We start from the raw sequence: 24,587 nt of genomic DNA on the forward strand, positions 1-24,587 counted from the left end.
TGCATATCAGTCTTGACCCTGTGCCTCATGGGAACAGTCCAGCCTGAACTGCCAAGCCAGGTCCTCCCTGGACTGGAAACAAGCATCCTAGGACCGGTTTCGGTCTTTCACCCCTCTTCAGCAAGGATCGCTTGATTCCAGTTGCATGTAGAACATGGGAACCACGTCTGGTCATACCCGTCCCTCTCTGGGTGACAAATGCAAAAACCACAGTTGATTGACAGAATGCAGAACAATGTCATAGTTTCACCCCAGGACAGAGATCTGGGCCTAAATCCATAGTTTTTTTGCTCACCATGCCATTCCACACTTAGGGCGGATTGAATCCATTGTACTGCCTGGTTCACTCGTGGAGCGCCTGGGAAAGGGCTCCGTTTTTGCCTTTCGTGGTAATTCATTTTTCTAATCACTCACTCAGTCCTCACTCGGAGAGCGCCTGGGAATGGGTTCTTCTGCTTCTAAAAACTTCACAATTTCGCCGCATTAGCGCTTTTTACTGTGTTTAAATTATTTTTAATATTGGCATTCTCTCCACTATTAGCTTACCTGCGGGTTGGGAAGGGCGTACCTCCCCGGTCCAGCGCGGATTCTTCTGTTTTCTGGAGGGAGGTGCCACCCACCGGAAGTCAGGTCAATCACTTCAGCCCTCTAACCAATCTGAGAGGTTAGCACTCTTGCCTACCTCACTAAATGAGGACATGCCCAGACAGATGCGCAGCGGACTTGCTTAGGGCTGATTGAATCCATTGTACTGCCTGGTTCACTCGTGGAGCGCCTGGGAAAGGGCTCCGTTTTTGCCTCTGGTGGTAATTCATTTTTTTTATCACTCACTCAGTCCTCACTCGGAGAGCGCTTGGGAAAGGGCTCTTCTACTTTTAAAAACTTCACAATTTGGCATGGCAGAAAATGTAAAAAAAAAAAACGTCCACCCTGGCCGCTGCCCTAGACGGCTCCCTGCCACGGGTTAGTGGGGATCTGGATCATGATGTCACCGGCTTCAATGACTGGCTCTGATCGGCACTTAATGAAGTTGCCCCTATCCAACCCTTAGTCTCCTCCATACTAAAACCTTTCACCCCGTGGTTCACTCCTGCACTACGCGCCACTTAAAGTCAGTGCAAAAAACTAGAGCGAAGCCGGAGACTCACTTATAATATTGAGACTAAAGCCACCTACAGAGACGCTATCACGAACTTTCATAGACTAAAGTGTGCTGAAATGAAAGACTACTATGTTAAGAAGATAAACTCTGCCAGTAACTAATCAAAAACCCTCTTTAAAATTGTTAAAGGTTTCACTAAGCCTGACGCCAAGACGAGTAGGATTCCCCCTGCTCAGGAACTCTGCGATGGCCTTGCAGACTTTTTTTATGATAAAATTATGGACATCTATTCTACCTTCGACCCATCCCAGCAACACCAGGATCTTTCTTCGGCAAAGAACAATGAATGCCCACTCATTTGCCACCTTCGCCGCTATCACCCATGAAGATGCGCTTCAAAAATGGCTCTCCTGCAAATCAGGTTCGCCGTAGAAACCCTGCCTGGCCTCTCTTTTTAGCTCAGTTGCCCCCTCATCTTCTCCCCCCTGATTACCTTATGGAACACCTCTCTATAGTCTGGAGTCTTTCCCTCAGCCTGGAAACAGGCCATGCTTATCCCTTTACTAAAAAAAACGGATGCGGATCCTTTGGTTTTCAAAAACTTTTACCCCATTTCCCTCCTACCTAAGCCGGCTAAAGTTCTCGAAAAAATAGCCCAAGAACAACTCGCCTCCTACTTGGAAGCCACCCACCTTTTTCACGACTCTCAATTCAGCTTGAGACCAGGCTTTAGCGCGGAGACTGCACTGTTGGAGGTATCGGAAAACATCCGGGAATGCGTGGGCGCAGGCGAGGCAGCAAGTTTAGTGCTCCTCGACTTGTACGTGGCTTTCGACATGGTCTCCCATGACATCTTGCAAAAAGACTACTCAGCCTCGGGATCCAGGGCCCCACTTTATCCTAGATCAGATCTTTCTTAACTAACCGTTCTCAACAGGTGTTCGTGCAGCCGATTGCTTCCAGTGAGAAACCACTGAACTGTGGCGTCCCCCAGGGCTCCGCACTTAGCCCCTTACTCTTTAACGTCTACCTATACCCCCTGGCTAAAATAGTCGAAGCTTGCGGAGTGTGAGTAATATCCTACGCTGACGACACCCAACTTGTGTTCTCATTCAGAGACCACTCCGAAGCTACCTTCTCCAACTTCAGACGCTGCTTGATGAACATCTCTTCCTGGATGGCCCTCAATACCCTCAAATTTAATTCGGATAAAACGGAGGTGATTTTTTTTAACCAACCTTGCCCTCCAGCCCCTTCCCTTTGGTGGCCATTGGAAATGTATCCCCCTCCGGAACCTGTGTCATCGGCCAGGAATTTAGGTATCAGGTTCAAAAGCAAACTTTCATGTAAAAGTCAAATTGACCAAGTCTCCACAGCCTGTGTCGGAAAACTCCATATGATATGAAAAATTCTCCCCTTCCTCCCTCAAGATTCTCAAGGGACCGTTGTTCACGCACTTATCACTTCCCACCTAGATTACGCAAACAGTTTGAAAGATAGGGGCACCTGCGTATCTGATCAGACGTTTACAGAGGGTCCAGAATGCCATGGCTAGGTTGATGTATAATATCCCCTTTCGCCATTCGATCTCCCCACACCTAAAGAAGCTCCACTGGCTTCCTGTGGCCAAAAGCATCCAATTTAAATCAATGGTGCTGGTTTTAGGTCACTATGGGGCTTGGGCCCGGTCTACCTGAGAGCGCTACTCAAACTTGTCCAGTCCAGCCCCGCCCTCAGATCTAATCACCTACGCCTCCTTATCCCTCCTCCGCGCTTTCGACGTGCTAGAATGGGTGGCAGAGCTTTTGCGGTTCTCGCCGCCAAGACCTGGAACAGCCTTCTTTTGTCACTTCGACTGACTGATTCGGAACCTATCTTCCGCCGAGGCCTGAGGACTTGGCTCTTTTCCAGCACCCTAAAAAAAATATATCCACAGAGTCTATTCTCATCCTTCGCCAATCCAAATGCCGGGTTACCCTCGTTGGGGGTAGCTGCGTGATATATAAGCTCCAAAAATAAATTCCAGTTTGAACCCAGCCATATCCAAATCAGTCTTGACCCTGTGCCTCATGGGAACAGTCCGTCCCGAACTGCCAAGCCAGGTGCTCCCTGGACTGGAAACAAGCATCCTTGGACCGGTTTCGGGATTTCACCCCTCTTCAGCCAATATAGCTTGATTCCAGTGGCATGGAGAGCACGGTAACCACGTCTGGTCATACCCGTCTCACTCGGGTGACAAAAGCAAAAATAGTGAGGGTAAGGGCAGACTGTTTTAATGCACCTTAATTATGTGCTAATTACTAAAATTAAAGTGGCAAAGGGATTATTTATGCATTTGTATGGTGTAGAGTTTGCATGTGGTTACCTTATTAAATACCTGCTTTGCTTTCGGAGCATCCCCCAAATGTAAACAGAGAAGTAGGGGTCCATTAGGATGGCGGGCGGATTGCCCCCGCCAGGCAGGCGGTAGCCACCGCCGGCCTGGCAGGGGCAATCCGCCCGCCATCCTGACACAAAACACCCCCTGCCATATTAGGATGGCATTGTTGGCCGCGGCGGACGGAAAGACCGTCCGCTGCTTTTCCGCCCCGGTCGCCTTGCGGCCGGGCGGAAAAGGGTTTATATGGTGGCGGTGTCTATTAGACACCGCCAGCCATATTAGGATAGGCATTTGTGAATGCCTTTCCGTGGTGGCAATGCCGCCACGGAAAGGCATGCGGAGTCCCCCTGCTGGGGCCCGTTGCGGGCCCCCAGGGACTCCATGGGGGTGGGGGGTGCACATGGGGGGTACCTATGTTACCCCCCTGCATTTCAATGCACAACATGACAGGCACCTCGCGGTGCCTGTCATGTTGTGCATTGAAATGCACTGCGTGTATTTTTAGCATTACGGCGGGCGGTGCTTTCAGCACCGCCTGCCGCAATGCTACAAATGCGGGAAGCGCCCGCCACTGTGGCGGGCGCATCATAATATGTGGCACGGGACCCCCGCCCTTATGGCGGGTGGTCCCATACACCGGGAGGATGACGGGCGGACAAAGTCCGCCCGTCATCCTAATGGACCCCGTAGTCTTTAAAACATACACCTGATAAGTAATGTATACCAGATGCAGCACTCGTTTGACGTGCTGTTAACAGGACAGTATATGTTTCTTTTTATTGTAACTGAGTTTGGTATAGGATTATGTGCGCTTGAAAAAATGCACATTTGATTTGTGTTTTGCTTCTTATGCAGCATATTATGGAGAGCGTGCTTGTGATTTTGTTGCTGTATATTTATATTGTAATTGTCGCATTCAGTGAAAAGAGACAGGCTGCCAGCATGCAAGTTGTTTGGAAAGCGCTGACACCTTGTTGTCTAGGCAGTGAAGAGGGTGCGACAAGGAGGGAGGGGTAACTGAGGAGAACTGAATTGGCTCTGGTTAAGAACTGAAAGGATAGCTATACAGATCACTATCGTTCTTCCACACAACATATGGGCTTTGTTTGAATGCAGTGAAGTGCAAATGCCTTCAGCGTGCGTGTATAGTTTCATGACCAATGCAGCTACTAAGTTTTAAAAAGAAAAAACGAAAAATACATATTTCAAATAAAGTGTCAATGCCATCAGCTTGCTTGTTTAGTTTCAGTGCACCAATGCAGCAACAAAGTGTTAAAAAGGTTAAATAAAGAAAAACTAAACTCGCACGAAAACATTCCATAAAGTGCTAGAGTCTGTTTTCCTAGTTGCCCACTAACACAAGCAAGAAAAACAAACGAAAGGAAAAGAGAAACAGAACAAGAAACGCTGTGCTTTCTGCCCCCAAAAATTCCCCCCAAAAAAGTGCCTAGTGTCACACCGCCAGTGAAGCCTCCAGTCTGCCTGTACACATCTTCTGTCCCACCACGTGCACATCGGAATCGAATTGATTCCAAAAGCCCCTCGCCATGCGAGACCTAAAAACTGTACTTTCCTTGCTCGTTTACAGTGTTGAACTTCAGTGTTTTTAATTCTCAAAGTAAAAAAAGCTAGCACAGGTACATTAACGCCATATAATTTAAGGCATTCATCATTAAAATGAGTTTAAAATATGCTTTAATCAACACAGAGGGATGTCTTTAAAAAAATGCCTGTTTTAAAAACATCAGCAATTTGACTGCAGAAATGCTCGACGTTGTTACCGCCCCTGGCAATCCTTCATTCTAGATCCTACCTGCTACTCCTACTACTGAGCTCTGCCAATTAAATTATTTCAATATATTAGAACAACATGGACAAGTCCTACAGCAGGTAAAGGTCAGGGATAGTCCCCTGTCACCTGATCGTTGGATGCTAACAACAGGTCGTTGTTGTTTAGAAACCCCTCACCCACCTACCTGGTAGGTGGCATGCTTGTGTATTAAATTATTTCCACATAACAAAACTTGACAAATATTTCCATCTTTTCAAACTGGCAGACTTTCACCTCCTTGCAGCAATCTATACTCGTACAAACTCATTCAGCTTTGATTTTTCTACACTGTCTACAGAAAGGTTCAGGACACTAACTGGCTCGTTTCCTGGATCTCCTCTATTTTTGTGCCCAAGCTCCATTTTGTATGTAGAGATCGACTCCATTTACTCCCATGACTGATATGTATAACACCCCTATATTATAGGGGTGGATGCAACTCACGTAAATTGTAGGCCTGGGCGGCATATTCCGTTCCGCTCGCGGAATTTGGGTAATTTCAATTCTGCGTTTCGGGGCTTCGCGAAATGTTTTGCTTGTTCGCGTTCTCAAATGCGTGTTCGCAAGATATTTCTCCCCGAGCACGCAAAAAGCGATTGCGAACAGTAAAAAAGCATCGCGAACAAGCAATTCCGCATGTTCACGTAGATTTTTTTCCATTTCGCGGCATCAGCTTGCCATCAACCACAGTGCTCAAGAGCTGATGAAGAGCTGAGCTCGTCATGGCCGTTAGAACGCTCACATGCGGGGATAATTCCCCTGCTGTGCTGAGCGTTCTAAGTAATGGGCGTGGCCGTGACGAGCTCAGCTCGTCATCAGCACACGAGCACTGTGGCTGATGACGAGCTGAGCTCGTCATCAGCACCGGGGCGCTGTGCGAACCCCCCCACCCCCTAGCACATCGGGGGAATTACCCCCGCAGAGAAGGGGTTAAAGGAACAACACATGTCCACTGGAGAAGGCGGACCAACCCCATGCCGTACAAACCAGTTGGCTGCCAGTTTAGAGTACCACAGTACACTGCTGTAACGAAAAGTGAGGGGGCTTCCCTGCATGGTACTTAGGGGCCCCCCTCTGGGCTCAATCAGGAACTCTCCCGGCCAGAGTTCAGTGCCAAGGGGGCCCCTTGGAGCTAGGGGCCCCCCCGCACCGCGTGGGCTGCGGGGGGCCTGTGTTACGCCCCTGGCACAGTAAAGTTCTGTGAAAGCGCATCGCCTGCCACCAAAGCAGCCTTTGCACCCCTATGTGTAAGTTGTTCATCCTTGTAGATATCATTAATTTATGCAAGGTCAAGACCTCTGTGGAAATGCAGCGAGTAGTGAGCACAGCTTGCACTACCGACAGTGGTCCAGTATAAAAAAGTGCACAACTCTGCAAAATGTAACAATATGAGGCTATTTGTAATGCTTCAAGACTGCTCTCCGATTATATCCAATAACACCCTTAATCAAAATAGCGAGATAGGTGATAGTTTGCTTTCAATATAAAATTGCATAAAATTAGCAATTGAAAAGAAAATCGCTAAACTGTTGCGCAAACTTAAATAAACTCTGGAGCATCAATGAGTAAAACATGTTTGATGCATGCTAGTATTCTAAGCAAAGACCACTAATTGAGAACCACTGTAAAAACATCGTGGGCAACATGACCATAAATTAAAATCTCGGTTTTGTGGAAGTCACATAACTGCACCCGCAGGTGCATGTCTTGAATTGGTGCAGATTTATGAGTTTCAGGAATGCAGACAAATTCACAGAAATAGGCCTTACACAAAGTAAACTTTTGCAAATTACAATTTCTCACACACATCTACTTTTGCTCATGGGACGATCTGTTGAACATTGGAAATCCACTTTCCCTACACCATCGTTTTCCCTATCAGGAAGGTTTGCTCCTATTCTCAGCAGAAGTAAATGCCCAACATTTTGCAGTGTGGTGAGAGATTGGAGAGGAGTTGGTGAATACCTTGACACATTTATGGGTACGCGAAAAGTCACAGATGATTTCAACCCTGTAATTACTGATTACCACCACCTTTTATCCCCTGTATGCAGATTTGAAGAAAGGTGGCAAAATAAAAGTCTTGCTAGAATCCTTGCTATAATGGGTGCTCTCCATCATCATATAGGCTATTATCAAAGCTGTGATATAATGAGAAGGCTGCCATAGTTTGTCAACTCCTTGCATGGTACCAACAAAGACAAGTGTATTTTTTTTCCAAGACAAGTGGATTTCGGAACCATTTAGTCCCTTGAACAAGTAGTTATTTCATAAAATCCCACACCCCCGGTAGCCTCACTGGCAAATCTCATTTGCTTCTTTAACCTGACTTGGAACAACATATATTATGCCACTTGTCAGACACCAGAACACCCCTAGGACCAATTACATGCAACACATCGTTAAGATCATGATAAAAAGATTAGTAACTTAGTCGATTTGTTTTATACAAAATCAATTTGGGCATGTCATATAAACCGGATGTGAGGAATTGGGTCTCTAGTTGGCAGAGGTTTGCACCCTGCCCAAATAAGGACCACAATCCTAGTGAGGGTAAGCTAGATGCATGCTTTAAATTAAACTGTGCTCACCTTCTGTGAGCTTGGCACAGAGCAGGCAGGTTTAACTTAAGAGGCAATGTGGAAAGTATTTGTGCAACATACTCACACAGTAAAACAAGGAATACAGCACAAAAAGACTTCACACAATATGTATTTGAGTAAATAAGACCGAAATGACAAACATCCAATCAGTAGAAGCAGAGATATGAATTTTTAATTTTTTAATTTTTAAAGAATAAATGCTTTTTTTTGAAGTCAATAGTGCTAAAAAGGTTACTTGAGGTTGTGAGGGACTGTGGTAAGTCCAAAGTTCAGCCTGACTGCGATGAAGTGCAGGCCGGCTAAGAGACTCATGCAGTTCCCTCTGAAAAAGTACCTTGGATGTTGCAAAACGCTGAAATTGAGGGCACTGCATCCATCTTTTCCACAGTCAGGTCACTTCATTGTTGTTGAGCTCCGGTTAGATGAAGGCAATGCGTCATCATTGAACCGCACAATAGCAAGAGGACAGGAAATGTGCAAATAGTGCAAAAAGTGAGGACTATGTTCAGCGTAAAATACAAAGATAAAGTCAGCTGTCATTACTAAATTACCTAATTTTCTTATATCTTGCTAAAACTTGCAAAAAAGAATAAGGTGCCATGTTGACTGGGAAGATTTAACATCACATGGGCATTTAGGTAACTTTGAAGCCCAAGCCCCCATTTTAGGGAAAGCTACCATTGAGTGCAAAGTGCATATCCGTAAATTTGTAAGATAAAATCTATGCTACATATTTGGTATGATTAACAGAAAGCTTTAAATTCCTTGTTGAACATATCAAGAACAGTAACTACGCACAGTCAACTTAGAGCTTTTTGGCCCCTCTTTTTCCTATGAGGACCCCTTTCAGTTCTTTCTTGCTAGAACATAAAACACTAACAGTCTAACTTAGATTTCAGAGGCTGGGTTACTCCCGAGAGATGTCTATCTCTTGCTCAATACCCCAGGAATCAGCATCCGCACACCATGATGGTGAAGCTAATTCAAGATCCTTTGTGCCCGTACCAGGCTCTCAGCATCCATTACCGGATGCTAGGCCATATGTTATTATTATGAAAGAAGTACCAAAATTAGGCCCCGATTTAAATCTTGGCAGATACGTTACTCTGTCACAATGGTGATGAATATCATGCCCGCTGGAATATAAATCCCATAATATCCTCAGAGAAAACGTTCTGATGGTGAGAGGAACATTGCAGCCCCAAAAGGTACACAGGGGAGGATGATACAGACCCCTCTTCAAAATAAATAGTGGTTATTATGAATATCACTAAAGAAAACCATTGAAAATAGACAAATAAAGGTAAATCATCATAATTTGGTGGTACAATTAAGGAGATGTTGTGGTTGACAGAGTGGTGGGATAAATCACCCCCACGAGAGAAAGAAAGAAAAAATACATACGGGTTGAGGAACCATATGGGTTGATGTTTGATGCCCTATTGACTGTTTATGAGAGTCTCCAGGATGGATGCTGAGTTCCCATTTGTATTGAAGATATATCCTAACTCGGAGGGTAGAGCAACCCTTCGAGAGGAAAGTAAGCGTGAGCTTCTCAATCACATTTCTGCATTACTTGTGTGTGATATTCTAATAATTTGCCTATAAATTGTTTTTGTGTCACCGGAGAACTGTACCCAAATAGCACTGTCCTGAAGAAGGTGGGGTAAATTGACTATAGTCAACCGAAATGTGTTGACGCTTGGTTTGACTGAAACCAAATACGAGAAGATAATGTGCTGAATTACATCAACTTCGCCAGTACCTAGGCTTGATGTTTTCTCTTGGATCAGTAGACGTAACAGAATTGCACATACTGAACATGAGGGTGCTCTCTTCTCTTACATTTTGTGTTAAATGTGTACCTTTTTTGTGATTTTGTTTGAAGTATTGGTTAATGTGGCATATTGTTTTATGTGGGGGGACCAACATTAGGTCTGTTTTTTTTAGCTATAAATTGTGACAACTCAATAAATCTGCTCTAAAAAAATCCTTTTTATACATCAAAAAATTATGATGTGTCGCTTGATTTTTAAATAAAATCTCATGTGGAATTTCTGTTTTGGTGGCATGTATTTTAGCAAGTGATACTCTGTGGATGTTGGTGAGTTGAGTTGCTTGATTAGTGGGATATATTGAATTGGTCACAGATATGGCTCCAAGGGAAGCTTGTATCTTTTACTGATCTTTAATAGTACTACATAGGGCAGACTTAATTGCAGCCAGCCTTTTCTCTGCCTCGACAATTTTGTTATTTGGTAAACCCATTGTGTTGGTGAAATAGTTTGTTATAGCAGTGCTGGTTTCCTCAGGCTTTGCACCTTTTCCTACAGAGCCATGTGGTAATTTCCGCTTGCCCACATTTGTTTCTCCCTAGACAAGCAAGTGTAATCACAATAAGTGTAGTTATCAATAGCGGAAGAGGCAAAAAGTAAAATCCATACCAGCTTTACCCCCCCCCCCCCGGGCCAATCGGGGGCTCCAGGCTTGGTCTCAAATGGCCACAGACAGGTGCAGACGGGCCTGCTCTTAGCGTTCTAGTGCTTTTAGCACATTTCAGGCCCCTCCTATTGTTCAAGAAACACTGAGGGATAAAGTCCCACCCCAGCAGAGCTGCCAAAATCACTGCAGGCAGTGGAAACAGCCCCAATAAAAAACACAGTGTCCCAAGCCACTGGAAATGTCCAGCACTTTTAGCATGCTTCAGGCCCCTCCTCTTGCTCAGGGAAGGGTGTGGGATGAAGTCGTACCCCAACAGGGCTTCCAAATTCACTGCATGCAGTAGAAATGGCCCTGTTCAACACACACAGCATCCCACGGGAATTGTCCGGCGCTTTTAGCACATTTCAGGGCCCTTCTATTCTATCAGGTAAGGCTGGGGTGTAAAGTCCCACCCCAGCATGGCTGCCAAAATCACTGAAGGCAGGAGAAAGAGACCTGTCGAACAAACAATTTAGCTAAACAATGACATGGTTAGAAGAAATGGCAAAGCCAATCGGTTCTGGCTTTAAATGGTTGAGCTACTGGCTTTGTAGTGTTTGTTAGCACCTGCATTCAAATGCACGTGTCAAGACATTTGTGCATGCATGTCGTATAGTTTTGTTATGGGTTGCCTAGTAAAAGGACCCCATTTCAAGATGACTACCATTATACATACATGCAACACAACTTATGCACGATTTGTGATGCATGCTTCGTGACAATGGCATCCTGATACAGCAGACTTTTAAACTAAACACATGTTTAAAAAGGTTTCCTGAAAGGACATCTGAAAAAAAGAGTGAGCAGGAAACAAGTTGCCCTGTCAGAATAAATAAATAGACATATGGTGGGGGGTCAAAAATAGAGTGGTTAGGGCGGAAAGTACACATCACAAAGCAGCAACTGCAAGGGGAGGAGTGAAAGCGTCGACACTTTGCTCCATCCAAGGTACTTTCTCAGGGTGATGCACCATTACATCGCAACTTTTACAACGGGAGGCTTTTACAACGGAACTTTTACAACGCAGGATCCATTACATCGGATGCCATTACAACGCATGGCATTACATCGCAGATGCTATTACAACGCATGGCATTACATCGTAAGTATAGGTAAGTATTTAATTTTTTTTAATTTTATTAATATTAATTATAATTAAATATATTTATTTATGTTTTTTAATATTATTAATTTATTATTTATTATATTAATTAAAGTAATTTTTAAAATAAGTACAGGTGTACAGGGTTGTTTTTAGGTTTCAGGGTAGGGTTTGGGTTTTGGGATACAGGGGTGTTTTTAGGTTTCAGGGTAGGGTTTGTGTTTTGGGGTACAGGGATGTTTTTAGGTTTCAGGGTAGGGTTTGGGTTTTGGGGTACAGGGGTGTTTTTAGGTTTCAGGGTAGGGTTTGGGTTTTGGGGTACAGGGGTGCTTTTAGGTTTCAGGGTAGGGTTTGGGTTTTGGGATACAGGGGTGTTTTTAGGTTTCAGGGTAGGGTTTGGGTTTTGGGGTACAGGGGTGTTTTTAGGGTTTGGGTTTTGGGATACAGGGGTGTTTTTAGGTTTCAGGGTAGGGTTTGGGTTTTGGGGTACAGGGGTGTTTTTAGGTTTCAGGGTAGGGTTTGGGTTTTGGGATACAGGGGTGTTTTTAGGTTTCAGGGTAGGGTTTGGGTTTTGGGGTACAGTGGTGTTTTTAGGTTTCAGGGTAGGGTTTGGGTTTTGGGGTACAGGGATGTTTTTAGGTTTCAGGGTAGGGTTTGGGTTTTGGGGTACAGGGGTGTTTTTAGGTTTCAGGGTAGGGTTTGGGTTTTGGGGTACAGGGGTGTTTTTAGGTTTCAGGGTAGGGTTTGGGTTTTGGGATACAGGGGTGTTTTTAGGTTTCAGGGTAGGGTTTGGGTTTTGGGGTACAGGGGTGTTTTTAGGTTTCAGGGTAGGGTTTGGGTTTTGGGGTACAGGGGTGTTTTTAGGTTTCAGGGCAGGGTTTGGGTTTTGGGGTACAGGGGTGTTTTTAGGTTTCAGGATAGGGTTTGGGTTTTGGGGTACAGGGGTGTTTTTAGGTTTCAGGGCAGGGTTTGGGTTTTGGGGTACAGGGGTGTTTTTAGGTTTCAGGGTAGGGTTTGGGTTTTGGGGTACAGGGGTGTTTTAGGGTTCAGGGTTGGGTTTGTGCTTAGGGCTAATTAAATTATATTTACCATTTATAAATTAATTAAAATATATTTATTAAATAAAATTAATTATATTATATTAATTACATTTTTTAATTAATTTAATTAAATTAAAAATTTTTTTTAATTAATTTAATTTAATTACAATTTTAAAAATATTTAAATTAAATTAATTTCATTATATTAGATTTAAATCTATTAAATTAAATTAATTACTATTTTAAAATGTATTTTATTTAAATTAATTAAATTAATTAAATTAACTTAATTACATTTTTTTTAAAAAGTATACATACCTATACTTACGATGTAATGCCATGCGTTGTAATAGCATCTGCGATGTAATGCCATGCGTTGTAATGCCATCCGATGTAATGGATCCTGCGTTGTAAAAATTCCGATGTAATGGAATGCGTTGTAAAAAACCGCGTTGTAGTGACACCAATCCTTTCTCAGTGGGCCCTGCATTGGTCCAGTAGTCGGCCTACTTTGGATTTGCACCAGTCCCTCACGACCTCAAGTGACCTTTTGACTGCTGGTGACTTTTAAGCACTATCTATGCATGTAATCTTTAAAAAAAATTATCTTGACTGCTATTCATTGGATTTTTGTTCTTTTGCTCTTATTTTGCTCAGATAACATTCTCTATTTTCTAAACATACATGGAGTCTTTTTGTGGTGTACTCATTGTGTTACTGTGCCGCTGACTGCGCGACACGCAGGGGAGCATGGGCGGGACAGCGCCCTAGTCCCACACGACGGGCGAGCAGAGCTTGTAGCGCGTCAACCCCTTTGAGCCACCCTCCTCGCCAACAGCCAATAGGGAGGGCTCACCTGGGGAAGGGGGCGTTCCTTGGAGTATAAAACAGGCCCAGCAACTATGCTCGGCCTCTTTTTCCCGCGCCTGGTTCCATAGGCTCTACTTTAAAAACTTTGCCACTCAAAATGGTTCAACCACGAGTTTCACACAGTGATGTAAGTATACGGAGGAATAAGACTTTCTGGTTGCAGATTGTTCTGCCTATTGATTTCTGTATACGTTAATTCTAACTATTCACTTACTGCGCCATCATCATGTAGGACTGGTTGTAAGAAGTCTACGTAACAGAGACAGCTATCGCCAATCTGCCTATTTTTAGGCATAGGTTGATCGCTACCCGCAGGCAGGGTGTAGTTTATTGAATGACACGGTCAGGGAGTGCGTAAAACATGTAATTGTCCTGGGCAACCACACTTACGCAAAGATAAGTCTTGGTTATTTGTGCCATTATTTGCGCACAGCTTAGCAAGGATATTTGGTAGCCCTCAACAGTTTCAACAGCAATTGGAGAGTGCAAACGAAAGCGGTAATAGGAGCAAATAGTGACGTCGGATCACTGCATAGCGCAAGGGTATACAACCAACCCAGTGGGCCATGCGCAGGGCCAATTTCATATATATACTTGAACATTGCGATTCACGAAATCCTGCAGGACATACACGCTCCAAAGCGCAGGCCAGGGCATCTCCCTCAATGGAAAGTAATCCAGTTTAGGTTGGGATAGAGTTTGCAAGGTGAAGGCTATAGCAACCCCTTCACCTGATTTGACTACAACATATTTCTTGTCACATTAAGAGGTAGCTCCATCCCCAAGAATAATGTTTGGATGTGCAACTAAACGTGCCAACATTCTGAAATAGCACTCTATCCTTAAAGTATATTTTGCCCTTATTTAGTCCGGGTCCAATGCCACTGAAAGCATCACAACATCCACCAGGTAACCATTATGACGCAAAGGTGTCTTCATGTTTTAAAGGCAGCATAAAGTTAAGTTTGGTATAATTCATACTAAGGTCAGTAACACAATTACTAAGACTTCTACTATTGATTTGCTGTAATGTGAGATGACTGTTGTAGCCTGTGCCCTTAATGGAGCTGGAATTAAGGTAATGAATAGTAACAAGCGAAGTGTATATGGCAATTCAGGCTAGCTTATGTGTCTTCCTAACTAAAAGAACCATTACTGACTACGTCACACATCTGCTGTAGTTTTAATGTAACAGTTCCATCGTTAGGTCGGAGCGAGTTTATGAATACATTGAGAATGCATCCATTTGTGGGAGTGAGCTCTGGTGGTACATACATGGCAGAGGGTGCGGTGGAGTGACATGGAGCGCTCAGTGACTGTATACGTTATGTAACAGATTATTAGTTAATATATCTGGTTGTACTAGCAGGCACAGACAGGCTCAAACAAAGTTGGAATTATGGTCATATTAAAAATGTTGTTTAGGGCGCCAGTCGAAACAGCCCCTGAACTTGTTTCCATCAAGGAAGCAATACATGCCCGACAAGGCTTCGTGGTGAACAACTATAATAGCTCACTGTCGCCAACTCTGGCTATCTGGCTATCAGCCCCTTACAGAGAAGGAATTTGTTGTAACACACATATATTCAAATATGATAGTAAAGATTCTGAACACCAAGTGCTCTAGCAGGCCGCACAGCCCCTTTCCTGGCTCTCACTATAAAAATCGATTATGCAATGCATGGTCGATAAGCACGTCATCCTGAATTTGCTCAAGGTCAACTTTTGTTCATTTAATCAATTATGCGTTTTTTATATAGCACGGACGTTACCCGAAGGCATGAGCTCTTCACAATAAGTACAAGAAATGACAGGTAATAATCGTACAGTGCATTGCAGAAGGGATAAGTGATAAGTGTGCAGGTTGCAAGAGAGACAAGGTACAATGGGAGGTAAAATACTGCAACATGTGCTAGACACTCAGGCCTAGAACAAACGTAATGTAGGCGATGGTGGCACTTGTGCAAGCAGCAAAGGCAAACAACGGTTACAAGGGGAAATACAGTATAATTAGAAATACTGCAATACAACAGAGAACTGGGAATGACATTTGAAGGTTAGGGCATATGCTAGTTTGTGCCCTAAACAATCTCAAATAACGATCTTGCAGTGATTTGCCAGGACATTCACTGTCATGATTAGTACAGCACTGTACATGACTTTCATAAGCCCACCACCTTGCTTGTACAAATATCACTGGTTTGCCAGTATCAGCAGATACAATAATGTAAATAGTCACCTGCAGATCCCCCGTAGAATATGTCCGACAAAAACAACTAACCGCCAAGGAATCTCTGTAAGAGGTGGGCTTTTTAACTAAGGGCGTGGCCTAAGAACCGTATCTACGCAATCCCCATTAGAGGTGCGGCTTATGTAACTAAGGGCGTGTCCTAAGAACCGTTCTAAGAAATCTCCATAGTGGTGTGGTGAAGGGGACTATGATAGAGGTGCACGAAACAGCGTCAGAAAGTAGCTAGGTGGGTGGGGGGCTCTGTCATCGACGGGGGCCTCCTCCAGAGCTGTGGCGGAGTACAGGGCGATCTGGAAGCAGATGGACAGTAGGGGTACCTCTGCGGCAGAAGGATACAGTCTAAATACCTCTGCCTGGCACAGTAAGGGTGCCTGAGCCAAGAACCTGGAGCCGAGGGGGTTCCAGGAAACAGCGTCGGCGCCCCGTTAGTCCTTCGGGCGGTCGGGGGGCCTGAACCGACCGGGGGTGTGCCTCATCGCTCCGCCCTGACAGGGGGGGCGGGAGTATAACGAAATAAAATGGTAATTTACTGCACCGTCAGAGCATCGACTCGCCGTGCAAGATGGCTCCTTAGGCATGCGGGTCAGCAAGGGGCTGCCGCATTGGATCGCCTGTAAGATGACCCACCTTATCAGCTACCTGTTGTACGAAATAAACCTGCAACAGTGCTTTCCTACAAATATGTCTCGTGAGTTTTCCTTGGTATATAAGTGTTAATGTGCGCAGAGCGGAGTGAGCGCTGGCGGTGTGGGCACTATGCCGCTGACCGCGCGACACGCAGGGGAGCATGGGCGGGACAGCGCCCTAGTCCCACACGACGGGCGAGCAGAGCTTGTAGCGCGTCAACCCCTTTGAGCCGCCCTCCTCGCCAACAGCCAATAGGGAGGGCTCACCTGGGGAAGGGGGCGTTCCTTGGAGTATAAAACAGGCCCAGCAACTATGCTCGGCCTCTTTTTCCCGCGCCTGGTTCCCTAGGCTCTGCGCTGATCCCACCCTGAACCCTGACCCAGCTGCAGAGCGGCGGGCGAAAGTTGTGAATTTGTTAATGGTCATGTTTTGAGTTGCAGGCGGAGTCACAGGGCGATCTGGAAGCAGATGGACAGTAGGGGTACCTCTGCGGCAGAAGGATACCATCTAAATACCACTGCCTGGCACAGTAAGGGTGCCTGAGCCAAGAACCTGGAGCCGAGGGGGTTCCAGGAAACAGCGTCGGCGCCCCGTTAGTCCTTCGGGCGGTCAGGGGGCCTGAACCGACCGGGGGTGTGCCTCATCGCTCCGCCCTGACAGGGGGGGCGGGAGTATAATGAAATAAAATGGTAATTTACTGCACCGTCAGAGCATCGACTCGCCGTGCAAGATGGCTCCTTAGGCATGCGGGTCAGCGAGGGGCTGCCGCATTGGATCGCCTGTAAGATGACCCACCTTATCAGCTACCTGTTGTACGAAATAAACCTGCAACAGTGCTTTCCCACAAATATGTCTCGTGAGTTTTCCTTGGTATATAAGTGTTAATGTGCGCAGAGCGGAGTGAGCGCTGGCGGTGTGGGCACTATGCCGCTGACCGCGCGACACGCAGGGGAGCATGGGCGGGACAGCGCCCTAGTCCCACACGACGGGCGAGCAGAGCTTGTAGCGCGTCAACCCCTTTGAGCCGCCCTCCTCGCCAACAGCCAATAGGGAGGGCTCACCTGGGGAAGGGGGCGTTCCTTGGAGTATAAAACAGGCCCAGCAACTATGCTCGGCCTCTTTTTCCCGCGCCTGGTTCCCTAGGCTCTGCGCTGATCCCACCCTGAACCCTGACCCAGCTGCAGAGCTGCGGGCGAAAGTTGTGAATTTGTTAATGGTCATGTTTTGTGTTGCAGGCGGAGTCACAGGGCGATCTGGAAGCAGATGGACAGTAGGGGTACCTCTGCGGCAGAAGGATACCATCTAAATACCACTGCCTGGCACAGTAAGGGTGCCTGAGCCAAGAACCTGGAGCCGAGGGGGTTCCAGGAAACAGCGTCGGCGCCCCGTTAGTCCTTCGGGCGGTCAGGGGGCCTGAACCGACCGGGGGTGTGCCTCATCGCTCCGCCCTGACAGGGGGGGCGGGAGTATAATGAAATAAAATGGTAATTTACTGCACCGTCAGAGCATCGACTCGCCGTGCAAGATGGCTCCTTAGGCATGCGGGTCAGCGAGGGGCTGCCGCATTGGATCGCCTATAAGATGACCCACCTTATCAGCTACCTGTTGTACGAAATAAACCTGCAACAGTGCTTTCCCACAAATATGTCTCGTGAGTTTTCCTTGGTATATAAGTGTTAATGTGCGCAGAGCGGAGCGAGCGCTGGCGGTGTGGGCACTATGTGGGTGTGATGCACAAATACTTTACACATTGCCTCTTTAGTTAAACTTGACTGCTCTGTGCCAAGCTAAAAGATGGTGAGCATAAGCTATCTTTTAGTGTGTATTTAGCTTACCCTGACTAGAGTGGTGATTTCTGTCTGTCATGGGTGCATACCTCAGCAAACCAGGAATCGCATTTCTAACATTCACTATTAAATGGTAGCTTTTCGCTATTAATAATTTCAGTCGTGGGTGCATGGTTACATGAACATCAACAGTTCTTTTTACACATATGTAAAATGGTAGAAAGATAGCACAGGAAATACTGCCAATATGTTTCAATGCTTGCATTGACATAAAAATGCATAAAAGATTTTAAAAAACACTACCTTTGTATTTGCATGTTTATTCTCCATCTGACAAACACGGGATACACAATAATTTCTTGCAGGAGTTGACTTTTTCATGTTTTTCTTATCTTTTGGCTCTGCTTCTGGAAATGTCAAATGTGGCAGAGGCTGGACCTTCATGGAAGAAAATGTGGATTGTATTTTAGTGATAGCTTAGTTAGTCTCATTGCCTCCTTTTAAGCGACTAATCAAAGAAACATTAAACGCAAATGTTGATCTGACAACAGAGAATGCCATAGCGTTATTCTTGTTTACAATCATTCACAAAGGAAACATTAATCCACAATGATGAAATGAGTGAGTGGAGGATGCTTACCTGTTTTAGTATAAGAGAGCTCCAAGATTCCTTTCAGGTAACAATGACAGCCTCTGGACAGAGGGCAGATCTGGTAGGACACGGTGGGTGTGTTCCTGCCTGATCATTAAGCTTCATAGCTGTCAACAATATAATGACAGGTTTGGACCGTAGGTCATCTTGACACTGTTTGGGCATCGTCCCTTAATGCCTATTACATTGAGGTTTTAACATGTCCTTCTGCTAGAATTAAAGTGCATTCAGTACTTTCCCGTTGAGGTATAAACTAAGACAGACAAGAAAAGGTCATCTAGTATGATGACGAGGACATATTTGTCCCTGAAGAAGAAGGTTTAGATCATTTCATGTTTCGAGGCCTGGCGTGCATGCCCCAACAGCGCTATACGGTCACCTCGACTAGTTACCCAGCATTGCCTCTTATCTGAAAACTAAGCAGTAATGCCTCTAGGGGTTTAGTTATGTAAGCGTGCTTACAATGGCCGCAGAGTCTTTTTACACCACCCGCACATGGCTAGCTTTAAAAGGCACATGATGTATCTGCTAACTGTTGATTGAAAGATGCCTTTTCAGTGGATGGTGTGCGTTGTGGTTGAAGTTACCTTACACAGTGCGATTCGCACTGATATTTTGAGTGTTTTCAAGTTGACCAAAGATGTGTGTGAGAGATGTTTTACAAACACGGTCATCTCTATGAACGAGGGAGACACCTCACAGACAGCTTGGTAAAAGCAGGTAACCGTGATGCTTTAAGCAAGAACCTGTTAACAAAAGGACGTCTGGGTCGTAGAAATATAGGACGTTGGGTATATTGAAGGGGTGTGTGCTTACAAACTGCCTGTTACGTAGGAAGTAGAAAGTTGTTCTATATAGAGTGAGTAGTTGACCAATTATTAATAATCGTAACTTGTTTTATTGAACACTTAAATCCACTCTTCTGCTTCTTTTAAGCACTGCAGCTAAAAGGTTACTCACTTCACTAGAGCTTAATTTACCGAAGTCTGGGTCAGTATTGCCAGGAGTCAAATGTGGGACCTTCAGGTCACTGCATTTGTCAGCTGAGAGCGTTTAACACACTGAACAGTGCTGCAGGCAATAAAGAGATTCATGACCAGTATTTAGATTTGTGATTGGTATCTCACTGGCTCGAGGAGAGTTTTCTCTTTGGATTTGTGGTGCAGTAAACTGAATGTGTATGTTTTTGTTTATTTCCCTTAGACGCAGCAGAGTGAGGCGAGGAACTTTCATAGTATATATCAGGTCAGCGCTTTGCAGCAGATGTTCTAATATTTTATGGTACTTCAGAGACCTTAGGAAACTCTCATTATTTCAATAGTTGGTAGTAAGGAGCCGAGGTGGCCGCTGCATGTTGAGAACAGATCTATGGCTGATGTTCGCTTTTGCTTGCCCGGCAAAGATCGTTATGAGCTGTGAGGTTGAAGCAGAAATGTATGTATGTCGCAGAGAACATCTTCTTATGTAGAGAAGAGACCTGGAGATGATTTTCAGTTATTGTTTGCACAGCTGAGAGTTGTATGATTTCGAGCTTGTACAAATGATCTTTTTATTAGCAGAAATCAACTTTGATTGGTCTTTTGCAGAAGGCTTTGCCCAGGAGCATACCACATATAAAAAAATAATTGCTTCAGGTGAGATGACAGATGAGGACAGTAATTGCCAAAATGGAAGTATGTGTCCTACACATCAAATGTACAAAGCAGGAATTCTTTTAAATGGTAAGATTATTCTCTAACTCAGTTGAATGAGTGATATTTTTGGTTATCAAGGGCACGTTCTTTTGCTTTTCTTTAAATAGAGGATTTGGCCGGCTTATCCTGTGTGGAGAGACGCCTTCTTCTCCATGTAATGGGCAGAACCTCAGACTCCAAATTAAAATATGTATACATATCTAGGGAGAGGAACCAATGGAGACTGCCAGCAAGGAAATGTGTCAGACGTTCACAGAAAGTTCCAGTGCCACCTTCTTGGTTCTCAATGATCCTACATCAGTGAGGTGGGTTGGTACTACAACAGAAGCGGACCTTGAGATGTCAGGAATAACGTGTGCGAATGGGAAATCTGGTGTGGATGTTGTGACCAATAGCAGGGTTAGGTCAAACCATCAGCCAGACTTGTAGGGTGAATAGTGCACGCTAGGGTCTCAGGGTGTGAAAGAAAAATGAAGTACTTCAAGGTGAGTCTCCCTCAGTGCTGCACTGCGCGGGGGGAAGAAATATGCATTAGGCCAGATGTAGGGCGAAATGTAGACAAAAATTATTTTTTGAGTAAGGCAAGGAGTTTGCAGATAACCTCTCCTTAATCAAGCATTGCTGGTGTCCAAAGCATGAGCATGTTAGAGCAGTAAATTTATGACAAGTGGGGCCACCAATGAGTAAATGAGTGATGTGGCCATTAGGGGTTGATGATGTTGAGAGTGGTGTGCAGGTAAACAGCATGTTCACAAGTCAGAAGTGTAGACAACTATTAATGAGAGTGGTGTAAAAGGTGTACTGATGCTGCTAATTGTCCGATTCCAATAAAAAGGGAAAAAGAATAGGGTGGAATGAAAATCATTTGATACTGTTTTTATAACTTCCAAAAACAAGTCCGTTGCATATGCTTGTCTGGGATGTTAGGGACTGTGAAAGTCCAACAGATACGTTTGCAAAGATAAGTCAAGATACATGAAACTTGCTTTCAAAATGATGTATGCAATAATTTCCCATCTGGCTAGCTCCCTTACTAAACCTTATTAGCATGGAATTAAAAGTCATTATTCGTCCAAATACTCTATTTAATATATTGAATATGCAAGTAAATTCTAAATGTCAAGATGTCCTGGATGCAAATGATCTCTATGGCTTATCTAGAGACAGTTTATCGCCTTTAACATGTTGTGGGACAAACAAAAGCTTGAAATAATAATCCTAAAATATCATGTATTCTGGATATACAAACTTAAAGTTTGGAACTATTGTTTGTTATCTGGTTTCTTTTTTCTTTCTCTGAGATGTGTTCCCGGGTAAGCCATCCTCAGTCTAGATCATTGTGTGTACTACTAGTGTTTTTTATTTTGTCTTTTCTACAACACGTGTGAGCCTTGTTCAACTAAAGAATAGAACTCAAACCATCAGCTTTTGAAGTATGATGTAAAGTGATGAGCAGGACTGCGAGTATCGAATGTGCAATAAACACAGAAAAGGCCTTGTTCTCCTTTTTGATTGTCATCATTTAAGTTGAATTAAACATCTTCATTACAAGTAACCCTTTATCATCTCAGGCGATATTGAAACAGCCATTAGAGTCCTGTTTACCAAAGTACTGGTCCCAGTGATATGTATGGTTTATCAAGGCCTGATGGTTATCCCTCTTCTCCCTTTTTTTGGTCTTTATATTGACAAGTAGATTATTCTGCCGAATTCGAAAAAGTAAATAGAAATCTATTATAATCTAAACTTGTGACAGTAGGCGTCTCCAGTGCACTGCTACATGTGATCATGTCGCTTCATTCCTCATTGCAAGTCAGATAAACAGGACATTTTTGTTCTCTCTGCCAGGGTCAAAATTGATAAAGGACTGTGCCCTAGCCCGACTTCTCTTCTCTCTGTTTATCTCAGATATTGGTTTCTACACCCCTAAACTCAACTTTCTTCCCCCCAAAACTGGGAAATCCCTTCATCAGTCATCTAGTTTATGCTATGTTCTTGCTAAATTTAAAGGGCCTCCAGAATCAGCTTACTGCATTGAATTAATTTAATCACTTAAACAGCTTGCCGTCAATATCACAAAGACAAAAATTATTTCCTATAGAAAGCGGATTAGGAAATTCAACCGGAAACTGTCATTAGAAATATTTAAGTGCTTCAGCGTTCAGCTGCGTGGGCTGGTTGCGGCAGCAATAACAAACTGAGTGAGATCGAACAGACGAGCACACTGCCAGTGCGGTGCTGAGGGGTTGGGGCTTCAAACTGAAACAATGTTGCCATCAGACATGCACATGCCTTACTACTGCAGAATACAGCGCACATAAGTGCGCATTTCAGGTGTAAAGACTCACCGGAGGCAGAAGGTAAGTTAAAAAGTCTTTATTGTAAGAAAGCCACTGACACCAGAGAGCACGTCTTCCCAGGGGCTACAGGTAACAGCAACTACCACTCCAACCGTCGCCCATGCCCAAGATTCTGTTGTGGAACAATCGGACATCATAGAACCCTGGGGTATGGGCACGTGGCAGGAAAAGCAGCGCGAGGCAGGCAACAAGACCTTGGGACATAGCACAACCGAAATACAATATGTGATGCATAACATAAGACATCTTCTCATTGATGAACAAAAACTTGAAAGATGGGAGAGGATACCACTTGTGAAACAGAACGCGGACAAAGGCGTGACCAGAGGCTTTAGTCACACACAAAGTCGTGTAACTTAGCAGGTGGTTTGATTACCCTATCATATCTGTTAACCATTGGTTCCTTGATAACATTGCTACTAGAGGGGAAAACATTATCAGTATCATGACTATTATGTTCAAGGTTTACGCCACCTGTACCAGGATTTTGTGGGGCATCCTCCGATAATTCCCCACTGAAGGTACTACAATTGTCCTCCCGAGTAGCCATACCATCAGGAACGCTCACACAGTCAGGAGACGCAATATCCGTCCTCTGTGGGTAAGAATCCCTACTGGCATCGCCATCCAGAATCCAATCATAGTCTGGGGAAAAAGGAGGGCCGTGGTTGTCAGAGTTAACATGAGAGGGGGATCGATCCCACCACTCCTACACAAAGATAAAGAAGAAAAATGCCATAGTTTACCATCACTTAAGAGGGAGGAGTTGCAGAAAACTTTTTTGACCTCCATGGGCTGTGAGAAGTGACTTTGCCCCTTTCTTATGAAGTCAGTTCGCCTTACCCTGACTTTGTCGCCCACCTGTATGCTCATTTTCTTGCATGCATGCCTCAAGTCAAATACTTTTTGATAGTCATTTGTGAGTGTAATAACATCTCTTTTACCTTTCCAGAAGACCAACAAACTCTCTTGGGTGTGAGCCAACCCACATTGCCTTTGGTAACAGCGGTTCTACCTCTTAGCAGTACGAAGGGGCTGGTACCAGTGGACTCACAAGGAGTTACACGGAAAGCCCAGAGATTGTGGATCAGTTCTTTCCTCCATATAAAAGGTTGTTGTGATTGGCTAGCTGCACAACACCTTTTATGACCCAATTAAACCTTTCGACTGCCCTATTACCAGCTAGATGGTACAACGGAGTGGTTTTATGAGAGATACCATTCTCCCTTACAAATGTTTTGAAAATGGCAGAAATGTATTGTGGGCCATTGTCTGACACAATACTTTTGGGTAGGCCTTCTCTAAGAAATAACCTCCGCAAAAAACGAACAATGGTTTTTGCATCTGCGTTCTGTACAACTTCCACCACTGGCTATTTAGAACAATGAGGAACAATTGCTCGCCATGTTCCCAAATGGAACCACAAATATTAATGCCTAGTCTAACCCAAGACATACAGGGACTAGCAAGGGGTTGGAGGGGTGGCCTAAGCATGTGTTGTGATTTGTCGGAATTCTCACAGGCTGAGCAATTTCTGACTCTTCTCTCAATTTCGAGATCGAAACCCAGCCACCAAGGATCACTGAAATATTATCGACGGAAAATATATCGAGTTGCCAAAATATCGTTGACAAAATATCGACTACAATAATATCGAGTTTATATACTTATTTAACAAATGACAAAAATATCGAGTAAAAAATATCGAGTCTATAAAATATCGACTTCAGTAATATAGACAACAAATATATCGACTACAAATATATCGTTTTTAAGCTAAATAAACCTAACACTACAATAATATCGA

General features: G+C 44.4%; 1 protein-coding gene across 2 annotated transcripts in view; it reads right to left on the minus strand.

The window, feature by feature from the left end:
* The window catches only part of MYH16 (myosin heavy chain 16), a 1,068,458-nt gene that overhangs the window by 945,340 nt on the left and 98,531 nt on the right, over positions 1-24,587 (minus strand). For both annotated transcript variants that reach the window (XM_078654769.1, XM_078654768.1), the window contains exon 2: positions 18,378-18,512. In XM_078654769.1, the coding sequence (XP_078510895.1) occupies positions 18,378-18,512 (135 nt within the window). The remainder of the gene's footprint in view (positions 1-18,377; positions 18,513-24,587) is intronic.

Source organism: Lissotriton helveticus, chromosome 7 (assembly GCF_964261635.1).
Source record: "Lissotriton helveticus chromosome 7, aLisHel1.1, whole genome shotgun sequence".
Taxonomy (NCBI): Eukaryota; Metazoa; Chordata; class Amphibia; order Caudata; family Salamandridae; genus Lissotriton; species Lissotriton helveticus.